The sequence below is a fragment of the Ricinus communis genome, chromosome 5 (assembly GCF_019578655.1).
Source record: "Ricinus communis isolate WT05 ecotype wild-type chromosome 5, ASM1957865v1, whole genome shotgun sequence".
In the NCBI taxonomy this organism is placed as follows: domain Eukaryota; kingdom Viridiplantae; phylum Streptophyta; class Magnoliopsida; order Malpighiales; family Euphorbiaceae; genus Ricinus; species Ricinus communis.
The window spans coordinates 9,239,915-9,258,055 of record NC_063260.1 but is presented as its reverse complement, the minus strand read 5'-3'; the positions used below and the strand labels follow the sequence as shown (position 1 = coordinate 9,258,055).

The 18,141-nt window shown below is 27.0% G+C and overlaps 1 protein-coding gene across 2 annotated transcripts; it reads left to right on the top strand.

Annotated features, from left to right (window-relative positions):
* The first annotated feature begins 2,841 nt into the window (after nt 1-2,841).
* On the top strand, nt 2,842-9,467 carry LOC8289598 (nuclear transport factor 2). 2 transcript variants are annotated; one of them, XM_002527573.4, is made up of 9 exons: nt 2,842-3,000; nt 4,166-4,352; nt 4,898-5,192; nt 5,340-5,575; nt 5,654-5,831; nt 6,110-6,231; nt 6,334-6,399; nt 8,623-8,686; nt 8,867-9,467. In XM_002527573.4, the coding sequence occupies exons 2-9, from the start codon at nt 4,167-4,169 to the stop codon at nt 9,106-9,108; spliced, it is 1,389 nt and encodes a 462-aa protein (XP_002527619.3). In that variant the 5' UTR covers nt 2,842-3,000; nt 4,166; the 3' UTR covers nt 9,109-9,467. The 2 variants fall into 2 exon arrangements, with proteins under 2 accessions (XP_002527619.3, XP_015579926.1); XM_015724440.3 differs by having other exon boundaries at nt 8,861-9,467.
* The last annotated feature ends 8,674 nt before the right edge of the window (nt 9,468-18,141 follow it).

Below are 18,141 nucleotides of genomic sequence, written 5' to 3'. Positions count from 1 at the left end.
TTAGACCACAAAATTAGCCATTAAAATAAAAATCAAATAATCAAAATAAAAGCAATAGTAGTATTGTAACAATAAAATATATAAAAACAAGAAACTAACCAATAGATACAATTATCTTTTTCTATAAATAATAAATAAAATTAGCGTTAAAAATTGGGAAAAGAAAAGCTAAAAGAAAAAAATGAAGTAACTAAAAGAAAATCATTTTATGGGTGTTTTAGTAATTTAATTAACAAATAATTATACTTCTCTATTCTTTTCTTTCTAAATCTGGACGGTCCAAAATAGTGAGCTTTTTCCCAAACGAAGTTAATTCGCAGCCAATTATAAAAGATCAATTTAAGTAAAAAAAGATTAAAGAAGAGTTTATTCTCGTTAGAAAACGTACTATAGAACTTTTACTGATTCACATATTAATTTGTGCTAAGTTTATATGTGGTTTCGATTAAATTTGTGTTTACTTTATATTAGATTTATTTTATACTTAAAAAAATATTAAAAAAGATAATTACATAAGAAGAAAGAAAGTAAGTATAAATATGTGAAGATAAAAATATTTAAATGTAAAAAAATCATCAATAAAATTCTAAAATTTACACTTTTTAATAATTTTATTTAATTATTTTAAAATTTTAAAATAAATATTCATATTTTTAATTTATTTTTAAAAATATTTCTGATGATAATTTATGAAATTTCGTGGTAAGAAAAATAATGTGAGAAATCAACTGTACTTACTAATAGAATAATAATTATGAATCAATGAAAATATTTTGTTCTAAACTTAACAATATGACCATTAAAGTCTCACATATGTGTATTTTTTTATTGATTTTTTATTAAATGTAATAAAAAATTTACTGAATTACTACTTTTGTGTTAGTAAGCAAAATTAACTTATCATATCATTTTTTTCATTATAAAATTTTAAAAATTATTATCGAAATTTTTTTGAAAATAAATTAAAAATGTAGCTATTTATTTTAAAATTTTAAATAATTAAATAAAATTGTTAAAAAATGTAAAAAATTTAGGATTTAATTAGCAGTTAGACTATTTAAAAAAAATTGAAGTAACTAAAAGAAAATCATTTTATGGGCATTTTAGTAATTTAAATAACAAAAAAATTATACTTCTCTACTCTTTTCTTTCTAAATCCGGACGGTTCAAAACAGTGAGCTTATTTTCCCCTTCATTATTATCACTTTCCCAAACGATTGAAAGCTTATTTCCCAAGTCCCTGTATCCTACCTTCAATTTCGTTGCTTAGTTTTCTCTCTTTCTCAAATAAGGGCTAAATGTTATTTTAAGCGGCATCAAAAAAAGAAGAACAAAAAAAAACGAAAGAAAGTGTAAAAATATGTAAACGTGAAAAAAAAAAAAGTAAAATATAAAAAAAATTATTAATTAAATTCTAAAATTTATACTTTTAATAATTTTATCTAATTATTTTAAAATTTTAAAATAGATATTTATAGTTTTAATTTGTTCATTTCTAATGATAATTTTTAAAATTTCATAGTAAGAAAAAAAATATGAGAAGTCAATTGTACTTACTAATAGAATAATAATTATAAATCAATAAAAATAGTTTGTACTAAACTTAACAATATGACTATTAAAAATCTCACATATATGTATTCTTTCGCTGATTTTATATCTAAATGCAATAAACTTTTTATTGAATTATTATTTTTTATTTTATTAAGCATAATTAATTTGTTATATCATTTTTCTCATTATAAAATTTTAAAAAGTATTGCCGAAAAATAATTTAAAAATAAATTAAAAATATAAATATTTATTTTAAAATTTTAAAAAAATTAGGTAAAATTATTAAAAATGTACAATTTTAGAATTTAATTAGCAGTTAGACTATTTCAAAAAATATCGCAACGAGTGTGATTTCCTTTAAGTAAATATTTTTAACTAAATCAATAAAGTTGGTTTTTAAATACTTTAATTTTTAATCAAACTAAGTAACACTAAAATATATCCAAACAAAAAATTGTTTAGACTCGGTTTGGATAGTCGGTTTGATAAAAATAATAAGTACATAAAATCTTTTTGAAAAGTTCGTATAAATCTAACAAACATTAAGATAAAATCACATTGCGGAATAACAACCAACCTTAACAATGTATAAAAAATACAAATTTTAAATTGTGTACTTAAAATTCTTAGCATAAACAACTTAACATAAAAAATCTCTAAAAAATTAATAGAAATCAAAATAATATAATAAAAATTTTCCAGCACATAAAATAATATATTAGCAACTATATAATAAAAAGTATCTAAGAAAAATAATTCACTTATTTTATTAATATAATGAATCACATACGGAAAATTGAGTTATTTTTGCATCTTATAAAAAATGAAAAAAAAAAATGACAAATTAGAGAGCCTATAGTTTAGAAAAACTAAGGAATCATTAGACTAGTATATATTTTATCAAAAATAATAATAATTTTATTAAATGATTGGATCTGTTCGATTTAATTGAAATTTTATTTTTTAAAAGTAAAACCAAGCTAAGAATTCGGTTTATAAAAAATTTAGAATCATAATCAATCATGAAACAACTTAAAATATAATTTTTGATGTAGATTGAATTAGATCAAATCGATTCAGTCGGCAAAGCCCGAATTAAATTTTAAATTTGAACTTACAGAACTAAGAGTTGAGCATTCGGAGGTGGTAGCCGGGCCTAGGAGATAAATTCTGGGCTGAATTCGCCCCAGCATTTAGCCTATAACGCTCAAAAGAGCAACACTAGGCACGAAGAGGGATATTATCCAGGAACAGTGTAGTATTATTAACAGAAGTTCCCAGGTAGCTTTTGGTTTCTTCACTTTATTTCGTGGGCTTCACTCACTGCTCTTTCTTTCTTCTTTCCTTTCTTTCTTCATCTCTTTTCCCTTTACTCTTCAAGCTACTGTACTGTAACATCTGTCTCAAATCTCTTCCTCTGTCAAAGCTTTAACGTTTTCGATAAAGGTACTATTTTTAATGCTCTGTTTATTACAGATCACACTTTTTTCTTTTTTTTTTGTTTAATTGGGAATTTTGTTAATCATCCATGGGATACCACGTCTTTTTTTAGTGTTCTGCTTTATTTTATTTTTTTTGTTATTATTAAAAATGGAGGGTTATTGTTGATCAGGCAATGTAATGGGCAGCTGCTAGTTTTCGATAATGAAAGTCGATTTGTTTTAGTTTTAATTTTAATGGGTTTTGTTATTAGTGTCAATGTTGGTCGATATATTGATGGATTTTATAGTTTCTGTCATTTCCGTTAATGGAGTTTGAGTTTTTTTTTCTTTTCCCTGGAGAGGAGTTTAGGGTTTAACTTTTGAGGTTTTCAATTTTTGGATCTAAGGAATGTAGTCCAGTTGCTGTGATGATCTCCTTCTTTTAGCTTACTTTAGCTAGTTTTATGATTATATATTTTGTCTTGGTAAACCATAAAGTTGCAAATATTGGGGTTTTAATAGTTCCATAATTATTTGTAAAATTAGGGCTTTCTTATCCTGCTGAAGTTTTATGTGCCCTTTTTGTTTGCATTGATCCACTATGACTTGTTTATTGATTATGGAGAGTTTTACTTAGAGCCAATTCTGGTTTTCCATTGGTGAATTTCTATACAGACAAACAGGATATGTATGTGAATATTAAGTGTGTCTAGATACTTGCATGCTATTAAATGTGTTTACCATTTTCATTAATTTCCAGACATGTGACCAATGTGTATATGTGCACGCTTTTGTGTTAGTGCAGTTGAGTAGAGGAGCTTTATAAACTTCTGTGTGAACCCATGTTCACGCTTTTGGGTTTTCTAGCTTTTGTTGCAGTCCATTTTTTTTAATGATCAGACACATCTAATTCATTTGTAGTTTTTAACCTCCTCAATTGTCATCAAGTTAGTATTAAAATAGGTTGGGGTATGCTTGTGTTCTCTTATGTTATCAAAAGTACCACTGTGCTTTCTATTCAACCAAAAAAAGAAGGCAATAAAATGGTAGAAACAGAGAGAATTAAGAGTTGTCATCTGCATGATCATGACCTGGTCTTCATTTTGGCAATTCATGGGTTATTGCATTTGTTGGTGTGTTCTATGAAATTGTTATTTTGTTCTTATGATTTCTGTGCTTTCTTTTGGCAGAATGGCATTGCAACCAGCAAGCAGCCCAGCTACACCTAGTGCCCAAGTGGTTGGAAATGCTTTTGTTGAGCAGTATTACCATATTCTTCATACTTCACCAGAATTAGTTTTTAGATTTTATCAGGACACAAGTGTGATAAGCCGGCCAGATGCTGATGGTGTAATGACATCGGTGGCAACTATGCAAGTAAGTATATTGGTAGAGTCTCTTTCTCTTTTTGCTATGGTTATAGCTTTGTTATTCTCTGAATAATTTAGATTAAGCACCCTGCTAGTATTTGTTAGTCAGAAAACGGTACTGTGGAAAAAATGAAAATTAAAATGAAAAGAAAAGAAAAAAATTGTTATGTTAAATGAACTGACTCTGGGTGTTCAATCAATTGCCAATTGGTTAGTTTACTAAATATACTCTACATCGTATTCTTATCTGTGGTTGTTCAAGGAGTACCTAGCTGACGTATTAAATAGTCTAATGTAATTTGGCCAAACTCAAAAGAAGCCAAGTTGATCGCTCAGTTGTTATATCAAGTATGCTCCTGAAAGTAATTCCGATCTCAACAAGGGGGCTTTAGTTTCAAATATGTAAATGTTATGTGTGTGTGCTGACATTTTGTAACGGGTTATTTTGGAATTAATTTTATCCGAAGATTTCTTATCAATTATATTTAAGTTCTTTACAGTGGCAGTGTTACGATTTGCAAAGAGATAAGAAAATTTTTCTTCATGAAACAGGGTATCAATGAGAAGATACTGTCATTGAATTTCCAGGACTACAAGGCGGAAATAAAAACAGCAGATGCTCAAAAATCGTATAAGGAAGGGGTTACTGTGTTGGTAACTGGATGCTTAATGGGCAAGGACAACTTGAAAAGGAAATTTGCGCAGTCATTTTTTCTTGCACCACAAGACAATGGATATTTTGTCCTAAATGATGTTTTCAGGTATGTGGAGGACAATGAACCATTAGAGAGCCATCCAGTTAATGGCTCTAATAACACCCCAACAGTCCCTTCAATCCCCGACTCAGGTAAGATTTGGACCATTTGGTGATAAAAACTCGTGCTTTTTATTGTTTGTTGTATTCCTCTCTCTCTCTCTCTCTCTCTCTCTCTCTCTCTCTCTCTCTTGCAATTGGTTTCAGAAATATCTAAAATCATCAGATTACCCTTTCCAGAGCCTTCTCATGTTCCTGATCCTTCTGCACCCGACCCAGCAATTTTAGCTATGGATCAGGATAATGTTGCTGAGAAAGCGAGTGATCCAGTTAACTCTGAGAAGGAGATAGTTTATGAAAAAGAGGTGGTTGTGGAATCCCAATCTCACTCCAATGGGACTGACGTTTCTATAGTTGTCGAATCACCTTCTTCTGCTGCCCAAGAGGACATTCCAAAGAAATCATATGCATCAATTGTGAGTTTATAGCTGAAGATTTTTCAGTTAAGGCTTAACAATGAATAACATCTTAATGTTCAATAATTCTTGGTGTAGGTTAAAGTGGCCAGAGGGAGTTCAGGCCCAACAAAAGTTTATGTACCTACAAGAACTGTAAAAGTGAGTCCTAAGAAACCTGAAACTCACTCTGTGCCAATAGCACCTGTCACTGAGCCTGAAGCATCCATGCCAAGTGGCAATGAAACACCTGAAAGTAGCAATGCTGAGAAGGAAGGTGTGCAGCCCTTGTGTGTACACATGCATGCTCATTTGTTTTCTAGACATTTTTATGATATCATTATGTGCCTTTTGGAAGTGCCATACTGCCATTAACTGTATTTAGTGCTTCAAAATGAATACTAACTTGAAAATAGTGCATGTATACATCTAGTGACTGTAATGGGAAAGATAAGGTCTTTATCTATGTCCTATGGGATTTCGATTTGAGGGTTATACATAAAGTGGTAATGCCTTATTTCAAAATTACCTCTAATGTGTACTTTAAATTCACAGTTGAAGGCCACTCTGTCTATGTCCGTAATCTGCCCTATAATATGACAACTGCTCAGCTTGAGGTGGAGTTCGAGAAATTTGGGCCGATCAAGCAAGAAGGTGTCCAAGTGAGATATAATAAGGTTGGTTTCACATGAATGGCTTGGCATATTATATTTTATTCTAATTATTTTACCTGATAAGGATTTATGGGCTCATTCCTAATATATACTCTGTTTGAACAGCAACAAGGATACTGTTTTGGTTTTGTTGAGTTTCTTTCTTTGAGCTCAATGAATAGTGCTATTCAGGTTTGTCCATTCTAGACCAATGTTTAATGTTCTTATAATTTATTCCAAATGTTATTAGGGTGTTGTTGTATGGTGATCTATTTCTGTCTATGAGATTTTGTTTCTGCCATTTAACTCAAATAAAGATGTTTAGTTTTGTCCTAGCATCGAGAAAATATTTATGTTTTTTGTGGCCTTCTGAGTGTTTATTATTCTGCCCATGCGAGATATTCCTCTTTTCTATTCTGGTAATTAGTAATTATCCAAATGCTGTTTCGAGAACTTAATCTTTGTTTACAAACAACTTTAGAGAGCTAATGGGCCCTCTGTTTGCATTGTTAAATTTAATTAGCTTTGTTACCGATCAGCCTGAGAAGTAGGGCAAGTCCTTTTTTTTTTTGGGTGGATGGTTTTTATTATGCCAATATGAAATACAACTTTGGAGGATTTCACATTCTACTGTTGGTTGCTTTTTTCCAAAATATATCTGGATATTGGATCATTCCAGTAATGGCAACAGTCTAGTAAAACCTCAACTAGTGGTGCCTTGTCCTTATTTGCTGGTATGCTGCTATGGTTATTGTTAGATTCACTAGGCTTCCAGTTTCTTCTGTTGAATTTAGTATTTATATGCAAGTGTATAAGTATGAAAAGTGCATATGCCGCAACTATGAGCTACACAGGCTAGCAGACAACCGGAAAGCTATTCCCTTGCAACAATGGTAGGGTTTTGAATGCTTAGGAAAAGCATGGAGTAAGCTCAGTAACCAAAATCTTACTGGTCTACTACAAGGCAATTTAGGTTGTCTTCAAGTCAAACTTCAATTTATCCAGAAGAACATTTAGTGGTTAGACGAACATTTAGTTATGACTATTTCTTCCTTTCCTTAAGCAACTACTAATGCGGGTACTAAAGGAAACTTTTTTGGTTAGTTAAGACATCAGTGGAGGACTGCCAGAAACCTTTAAGGTTTGTCAATGTTCTGCCTGTTTCTTTTTGCTTTATGTGAATCATTGTGCATCTAATATTCAGGCAAGGGAAAGCCTCTGCTCCTGTATCCCAACTGAAAATTGGTTGAAGAGGCATTATGAGCAGCTAGTAGTTGCTTTTATTTTTGATGTTTGATACAATAAGAAAATCTGCTTACGGGGATAATTTGGTGGCTAAGGCCTGGAAATTTATGATTTTGGGGTTTGGAGTTGTACATAAAAATTACTTGATTTTCTGCAAAAATCATAATTTCAACTGGTGAAGACTTGAAGTTACAGATAGAAATATATCCTGGTGGCCTAGGAAAATCAATTTTGATGCCAGTTCTTTCACAGAAATGATTTGCTTTGGTGTCTTGGGATAAGATACAGAAGGGAGAAACGTAGCTTGCCATGTTTAATGGTAAAGAGGTTGTGAGGCACGTAAATTAAAGGTGGAAGGCTTTAAAGTTTAATGCGCTTGATTTTTAGTTGAGGGAAAAAAAAGTCTCAATGGAATTATTTAAGGAAAGAAATTATACAACTTCTGAAAATAGATCAAGAAAAAGTACAAAAGGAACAATTATTCTAGAGTTTGATGCCATTCCTAAAATTCTGCCACTAAATACAAATTGAGCTTGTGCGGTGATTGTGTTCAGATTGTTCAATTGGGAAGAATCTTTTAAATTTTTTATTGTTCATATGGAACAAGGTGTTCTTTTCTATGTTAATTTATATACTTCAGGAGGAGTATATCGCACTTGTTTGCTTCCAGCAGACTAAGATTATGGATCCTCCATCTCAGTTAAATGGTATCTTATCGCTTTAAGAAGTATTGGTTTTGATGGATGAAATCATTATCATTGTGAGCATTTGTTACATTCGTTAAAAGCGACAATCAAGATTAGTTTGAACTGAATTTTTAGTTCTACATTTATGAAGCAGTGTGAACTTCACTTTGATGCATTACACAATTATTTAATACATTGAAGTTTTATGCTTTTTATAACCTGATGAAACTTGAGGCTCTTTGGGTGGTTGTAATAGCACATATGCACTTAATACCTGCATGGTTGTACTGTTCAACTTTGTGATTGTTTCTTATATTGATAATGATGTGTTATGTGGTACAAATTGATTATTGTTCTTTGGATGGATTCAGTTTTGTTTCAAGTCGATTAGATTTTTTTGTCTCACGGACTTCAACGAGCTGCTATTTCTAGTTCCTTATCTGGCGCTGCAGTGACTAAGCATGATATATTTTCTCTCTTTCAGGCATCACCCATGATTATTGGGGGGCGTCAAGCTGTTATTGAGATAAAGAGAACCTCCACTCGAGGTAAATGAGAAATTTTGTTCATTATTTGGTGCTTATTCTTCAATTAACTAAAAAATGTCAGAGGATCTGACATAGAACATAATGTGATAATCTGATTCAACATCAGATCATATTGATTAACTTTTGTCTGGATGAGTCATCAACTTTAATACCTGATGAAGTCTTGGGTCATAGTTGCAGTTGGTAGCGGAAGAGGTAGGTTCCCTTCTGGAAGGGCAGGATTTCGGAGTGACAGCTTCAGGGGTCGTGGAAATTATGGTGGCGGCCGAGGTCTTACCAGGAATGAATATGGAGACTGGAGTGAATTTTCTGGTCGAGGTAGGAGTTCAGGTGGGAGAGGGTGGAGAGGTGAAGGTTACCAGCAAGGAAGAGGAAGAGGTGGCCGTTTGAGCGGGGCGAAGCAGAACACTAATTTGGCATGAGATCTAACAGCTTCAAATTATTTTTTTTAACAGCAACTTTTTGATTTGGCTAGTGCTTAGCACTCAGGAAAGGGTTAAAAGTTTGTGTTATGTGTTTAGGCATTCATTTGAGAAATGACTTCCTGATAGTGAATTGGAGTTGGAGAAGGCATTTGCTTTAGTTTTAGAATGCCATTAACAGAGATTAGAGGTAGGCCCCCAGAGTTATCCCTAGTTTCTATCAGTCAGTAACTTGGCTAATGATGATTTGTTAGAAACCTTGATGTGATGTTGCTCTAGTGGAAGTTGCACAGTTATAATTATTGGTAGCTGTAACTAACAATCTCAAACATTTCAATGGATTGATCCATTTGCAACAATGTTTTACTCTTTGATCTCTATTTTTACTCTCCAACAGCAATGCCAACAGCCAGTTATTTCTGTAATTTATTTATGAATGCCATTGTATTCATGCATTGGCATTTGCAGAGTAATTATTTTTTATCTTTTTCTTTTCAAGAAAAAAAATAGAAGCGGAGCAGAAGAGCGATCAGAAGTTTTGTTAAAGGCCAATAAAAGCGCCTTTCTCCTTCCTATCTTACAACCTTTTTTTTAAGGAAAATTTCTGTTTCAAAATCTGGGCTTTTTTGATCTGAGGTCGAAGCTCGAGCTGGAATCAAATTTAAATATTATTTCTTTTATTCGCAGGATGCATAGTTATTATTATTATTATTATTATAAATAATTCAGTAAATGAGATTTATAAATAAAATATAATGAAAATTTATAATATTTTAAAATTATTTAAATAATTTAAAAGTAATAATAAACTAAATATTTTTCAATTTAACATGACTTAATTCATATCAAGGTATTCCAGCTGGATATAAGGGAAGAGCCTACTTTTATTCCTATTATCTTGGAAATCATTCGCTATGACAAGTTTTAAGAAATAAAATTAAGTAATTAAATAAATAATAAAATAAAATTCTAGCATAAATTTAGTGATATTATATTTAAAATTAGAACGTGAGCAATTTAATATTTTTCATATTTAACTTAAGATTGCAAACATAAAAAGAATAATGTATTAATTCATTTGCTATGACACAAATTTAAATACTATACTGGCAAAGTTAATGTCAATAAAATAAATTTATTAACGACCAATTCTATTTGAATTTTAATATTTAAATTAAATGCTACTATATATATATATATATATTTGAGTGTTTATACGACAATGTATTAAAAGTTATAAATGGAGATAAAAGTATTTTAAGCTTTTCAAGTAAGATTTGGGAAAGACATGGGAAGCCTGATAACACTTTTCATATGGTCAAGTTGACTATCAACGTGTAAAGGATCCTCTGACATAACGTCATCATATGAGGACACCTCACAGTTAACAAAGTCTTCATTACCAGAAGTGCGAGGGCGGCCTAGTTTAAGTTAAAATCACTAAAATGACAGTACATTATGCGAGGAAAAGTCCAAGAGCACTCTTGGGCACAGACAAGGTATTCGTGAGGGCGCTCCCATGGCATGAGAGCGGTTTTTGCCATTGATGTTTAGCATTATTAACAAGTGCTGGCTTATCGGTTAGAGGAAGAAAGGTCACTGTGCGCCACGTTAGAATCTTTTATCAATATATATAATTTGATTATTATTGGCTAAAAATTCTATTCATAGGATACTAAAGTAATAAAAGCAAACTATAAACCCGAAAGTAAAAATATATTAAATTATATGATAATTTAATAAAAATTTTCATTTAAAATTTTATTATCTTTAAATTATTTTTAATTGTATAATAATTAGAATAAATAATTATAAAATTAAATTATTAGTTAATTATAAAATTATTTTTAAATTAAAATCTGTCTAATTATTAAATTAATTTATTAGTTAATATAATATTAAAAATATAATTAATATATTATTTCTAAAATTTTAAAATTATTATTTGATTAAAGATATAATTTATTAATTATTAAATTAATAATAAAACTATAAAATTTATATGTTAAAAATAAATATACATATTAGTTATATATTAAAATAATAGTTATACAAAAAATTTTCTTTTAATATTTAATATATATATATATATATAATTAGATTAATTATTAATACAAAAATTCATAAAAAAACATAAAAGATATATTTATAGCAATTAATTCTATTGCACTTCTTTTTTAAAAAATAATTTAAATCGAGAGATAAATAGATAAATAAAAAATTAAATCTATAAATATTTAAATTGCTAATTATAAATATAAAATTTATAGGTAAAAGAAATAATTTTATTAAAAAATAATTAAATAATTAAATATTTATCTTATTTTTATTATTTATTATTTTATCTTTTACGTATGAAAAATATTTATTTTATCTTTTAGTGTGTAGAAATTATAAGGATCAATATAATCTTAACAAATAAAATTAATTAAATATTATTTCAACAAGAAATAATATAATTGTTATATTTTCAAGTATAATTAGACTAATTCTAGAAATTCAAAGACTTATATATAATATATATGTATATTATTGGCTGATTTATGCTATTATCAGTCTGATACTGATTTTTTGATAGGACATCTGGATCATCAACATTTTGATCGATGGTCTTAATAGTGCATGATGACAGTGAGGATCGATCAGAAACTAGTGTAGAAGAACCGCATGATGATAGCGAGGACCGATGAATTAAAAAAACAATAAAAAAAGAAAAAGAAGGAAAAGGAAGCATCTTCGGACATTACTCGTGCGTGGGCCCATCCTCCTTAGCTGACATCATTAACTTTCCCGCAGAATATGGGACACGTCACTTCTTGCAACTTGGATTTTTGCTTAGCTGTGCTCTGCAACTCAATATCTGCCACGTCCACTTCTCTAACAACTTGTATACAGGTGTCAGCAACCCAGTTCAGCACATGAACACCCTCCGAAAACTTATAAAACAAAAATATTATATTAATAAAAGGGTTTGCAACTTGACCTTTTCTAGCCCCACCACCTGATCTTCTCTTGATCTTTTGCGTGTCCCATGCAGATTCCTTCTTCTCTTTTTATGCTTCTGTTGGACAAATAAATATTTTAATTATTTATTTATTTTGAAACCAGACAAACATTTATTTAAAAAAGAAACAAGCAGCAATAACGATTAAATTTGAGACGTTTTAAATGGAAATAATTTTGTCTATTTGTATTATAAAATATTATATTCTGTTTGAGGAAAAGAAATATGGATTTTATGAATCTTTGGATGTGAGATGTCATTTTGACAAAGAGCATTACGTGGGCCTCCCCCACCCTTTCTCACATTCATTTAGACCTTCGTGAATTATATAATTATTATTATTATTTTAAAACTAAAATTTTTTATTTCAAATACTTTATTGAAAGTTTTTATATTGTAAATTTTACCAATATGATAATTATATTAGAAATATTTGTTAATTAATTTCTGATTTAAGTATGAATATAAAAGTTACAAATTATATTACTAAATTTTAGGAGTAAAATATTATTATATACTTCAGATATTAGTTAATAAATTAATTAATATTATTTTCTAGAATCAAGATAATTATTAATTAAAATTAGTTTATTAATAAAAATATTTATCTAATCAAAATATAAGTGATAAGTACATATTTATTAATTTATATAATAAAATATAATATCGATTATTTAATATTAAAAAATAAAATATTAATTTATATGTATTATTTTTTAATTTAGAATATATATATATATATATAATTTTTATAAATATATAATATAATATTAAGCATATAATTAAAATATAATTTCTAATATTTAAGTTATTTAATTAAAAATAAATTATTAATTAATAGATTTATATAAATTTAAATATCAATTTAAGTCAATATATTAAAAATAAATATATCTATAAACAAATATATATATGAAAATATTGCTTTCTCTTTCTTAGTTGATAAATTGTATGGATCTAAACATTATTTATTCAAATTGTAAAATTTTTTAATTATGGAGCATGAATAGATAATTACATACACTATAATAAATTTATTAAAGTATTAAATATATTCAAATTATAACCTCTCGTCTATTATAATATTTAAACTATTAAGACTAAATTAATACTACCATAAATACTCATAATTTATATTTTAATAATTAGTGCTCATGATTCTCAAACTAAATTTATATATTTCTACGTTTGTTATTTTTTTCTTTTAAAATTTTTATATATTAAAAATAGTATTAATAGCCGCTTGTAGATATAAACTATAAATTTTTAATTGATATTTTTCTATTGTTGAGATTGAAGTTATATTTTATGCAGTTAATATTATCATATATTTTCAGTTTAATTTATACTAATATTATGGTGCAACAAAGTTTAAAAAATTAATTTTGTAATTTAAATCTCAATTCTTTTTATTTAAGTTTCAATACATATTTCTATATTAAGATTACTCGTTATACTTGATAATTTAAAAATTAAGCACCATTAATTTATGTTAGAATATTATTTTTTTTATAATGCAATTGAATTTTGAATTTTGAATTGATATTTATCTAAATTTTAGAACTTATCTTATAAAATTTATTGAAAGAATTTAATATTTTTATACTTTTTAATATACAAACACTTATTTTAAATAGACATGAATATTAAATTGGAATAAGTGTAAAAGAATATTCTATGGTTTGATGTTTTGTATTTAAGGACCATTATTTTTAACAAAGAAATACACTATGATTTTATTTTTTTATATTTTATTATCTTAAAAATAATATCTTTAAATTTTCTGATTTAACATTAGTATAATACTTTTTTAATAATAAAATTACTTATTAAATAATTTATCATATAACCAATTGCATTGAACTCATAATAAATAAAATTAATATATATATTAATTTTATTAGAAAAAATAAAAAGTAAATTTTAAAATAAAATTATAATATTTTTAGGAATATAGTGATAGTTAATTTGATAGTAAATCACCTATAAAAAATTTGATCATTGAAAGTTAATATTCTATTAATATTTCATCATAAAATAATAATAATATTAGGTAGTAGAGTATTAAAGTGCAATAAAAGTAAAGCACAAGGTACTTTTTCATAAAAAAATCAGTCTTTAAGTGAAAAGAGTCTAACCACAAAATATATTTTAAAATTTTTCTAAAAAAGTTATTACAAAAAAATATAATAATTCCACAAAAGATACTTGTCAATATATATATATTTTTTTAAAAATAATTTACGTTAAAAAGACTAACTCTACTGTTATGAAGTAACTTAAAAAATCGTATATATGGAAGTTAATAAATTTTTTAAAAGTCATTAAATAATAATATAAAATGATGAGATTTTATTTAAGAAAATAAAAATATTATAAAATAACTTAGTTAAAATCAATTATATTGTAAATTATTTTATTTTATTTTATAATTATAATAAATATATTAAAATTTTATTAAATTAATATTATTTTATGGGATAACAGTCTAGTTGTTATGTAGAAATATGTTAAATATTAACCTTTTGACCCCTTCATTGTAACACAGGTACCACAATAAAGCAATTAATCCACAGTTTTGTTATATCTTTTTGTCATGTTTGTATTTTATTAATTTTTGGCGTATTCATTCACAAAAAAAAAGAAAGAAATATTACTTAAAATAAAATTACAATTCAGTTAATCTCGCGATATAAGTTTTTGCTGTTTATATAAATAAAATATTCTTTTAGTTTAAAAATACTACTTTTTAGCCCCTTTAAATAAATATTTATTTTTAATTTTAATTATTAATTTAATAATAACTATTAAAAGTATCTTCTATTCATTAATATATATTATTAATATAACTAACTTGTATAAAATATTTGTAATTTTTGTAGTTTTTTAATAATATTTTTAATATCAAATTGGGCGTTTGACTAAATATTTTAATACCCTGATAATATGAGTACCGTTTCATTTAATATTATTTAATAATATAGTATATTAATTTTTGGTTAATTTAAATATTATTTTAAATATTAAACAAATCAAATTTTATTTTATTTTAATCGGCGTTGATACAAATATTTATTCTTAAATTATAAGCGGATCTGCAATCCTTCTCCCTCCCTGATTTCCTCAACCACCAAACTCCTTTCTCTCCACTACTTTTTGTCGTTGCCATCATTTTTCTCTATTCTCGTTGGAAAGTTCAAAAGAAATTAGAGCAGTTGTCGCCCTTGCTGCCACCATTGGATCATTACCTTGCCAGCATCCCTTGGGCAAACCGACGCCGGATTCTAACCCTCCACATCGAAAACCCCTCGACCAGCCCTTCTTTGCCATTTCTCTGATTGGCAGCCGGTGATAACACCTCGCCATGGCAGAAATCTTTCCTCCGCGATTTGGTATTTTCTGGCGAGAGCTAGGCTTTGATTTCAGTATTTTTGGGCTCACTGTGTCTCAAGCTTCGCGTACAAGCCCCCAAATCTGAATTCTGACGTCGTTGGCTGTATCGAGCATACAGAAATTTAGATTTTTGGCTCGAGAATATTTATTTGGACTTTAAGAACTATTTAAAAATTTTAGAAGATGTTAGCTACATTAAATGTTAATTATAAATAATTAATTTAATTTAATTTAATTATTACTTTAATTGTAAATATTATGAATTTATTTGTGCGATTAATTATTATTTGATTTGGAGATAATTGTGGCTATGAATAATTAAATCAAGTACCAGTAAATTATTTATGAGTTGGTTGTGAAATAAATATTCTTATCAGATTGTTATTTAATATTTGTGATTTCAATTATGTTGTGGAATCAGAAAAAATAATGCAGCTTTGGTGGCCCGACTTCTATTAAACAATTGATTAATATTAAAAGTGTTTGTAGCAAACTCTGAAACGTTTGTATTTTAGGAGAGGTTTTATCAAATTTTCGATAAAATTTTTAAGTCGAAATCAGTCGGGATTTTTATATAATCTAAATTTAAGAGTCTAGGTCTAGGATTACTTATGAAATATTTTATTAATTTAAGTATTTTTATGAATAGATAATTTGTTGGTTCAGCCAGCTCCACCAGAGGCATAAGAGCAACAGAGAAAACTTGACATAACTGTGAATTAAAATCATATAATTTACTACATGTGTTATATCCGTAATTAAATATATTTTTTATTTTATTAATAAATATTATAATTATTATTAGCAGTATTAATATTATTATATTTTATTTTCTTCTTATCAATATTATTATTATTATTACTTATTTATCATTACATTAATTATTATTATTATAAATATAGCATTATTAATTTATGTTCGATATAACTAAGGTTATTTAAAATTTCAGTATTTATTGTTGGATCGAATAATATTATAAATATTTTTGTATCATGTTATTTTAATTTTATTGATATTAAATCTGAAACGTGACTCGGAATGGGACAACAGTAGAATATGTCACTTGATAGGTTACATCAAGACCGTGTGCATATCAATATAGATCAGAGATAGGTAATAGAGAAATATCATGTAATGTGCCTTAGTCGAACATAGCTCTCTAGGCTCATAAAATTTTGATTTGCTGGAGGAAAGGTGATTGGTTGAGCATTACTCTTTTGTCGCTGAATGTATTGGTATTAAGTGACGAGTCTGGATTTAAGGATCATGATCGAGCTTTGCTCTCTAGGCGCCAATATTATTGGAATAAGAGAGCCAAAAGGCTGATAGAATTGGAGATTTGGGGTTCTGCTGAGGTAATTATCCCTTATATATTAAAATTATAATTTTTTAAATTATAATATATGACATATATTTATTATTATGTGATATTTTATGTTATTTAAATAATTATCTTATATAAATGGTTGTTTTAATTCAGACTATATGATTTTAACTCACTATCGAGATTGACAGACTCAATTTATTTATTTTTCAAATGATGGCTAGGTCTTCTATAGTTCCTCTTTTTGAGCAGTCTGACTCTTTTCTTCATCGGGCTTCACGTAATTATTATTTTTATATTCTTAACTATTTCAATTTCTAGATACTTTGCACTATTTATATTCACACTTACTATTTTATCTGGCATTATGAATAATATGATAATGTATTAATTTTATTATTATTGATGAACCAGTATAAATTTTATTATTTTTGTGAACGTATATTAGTAGCCATAGTGCTTGGTATATTGAATGGAGTTATAATTTAATTTACTGATAAGTCAAGCTTGCCACAGATTTTAGTAGTCTTAAGCTTATCAATTGAATGGATCATATGACAATATTTTAAATACTATTTTTATAAAAATATAATAAAAGTTTTAGATAAATAATAATATTAATAAAAAATATTTTTAACTTAAATATAAATTAAAAGAAAAATAACTTTTTAAAAAGATAAAATATAAAATATAATTGCAACTTTTATAGTGCAAAAGCTTTGAAGTTTAAAATGTTTTTACCTACTTTTACACTTAAATTTGAATAAAACTTAAAACTAATAATTAATATTATAATTCATAGCTTTCTATATATTTCTATTCCATTATTATAGCTATTATTCTCATTATTACTAAAAGTTATTAGATTTTCTAAATTGACATTAAGTTTAAACTTTTATATTACTATTCTGATATAATATTATTCAGTGATAAAGCTCATATTGTAAAATATTTTTGAAAAAAAGTAAAAATAAAATAAAAGATGTAGAATTTTCTTATATAAAAATTAAAGTAAAAAAGCAAATAATTAATAAATATGTCTTACCTGTAAAATTTTCTTGTTCACCTTTGAGAGAGACTCTGAAAGATGCTGGAAAGAGAACCTTTACTATTTTCTTCACTGTTTTAAATGGTTTTTTGAAATAGAGCGACGAAAACAAAATTCTACCTCCCGCCTCCTCTTTTCTCCATCTTTTTCTTCCCTTTCTTTCTTTTACTGTTTCCTTCTTCTTCTTTTTTCAACCAAATTGAAGATTTATGATGCATGTTAATTAATTGTAATATTTTGTTTTTACTTTATAAATGAATGTAA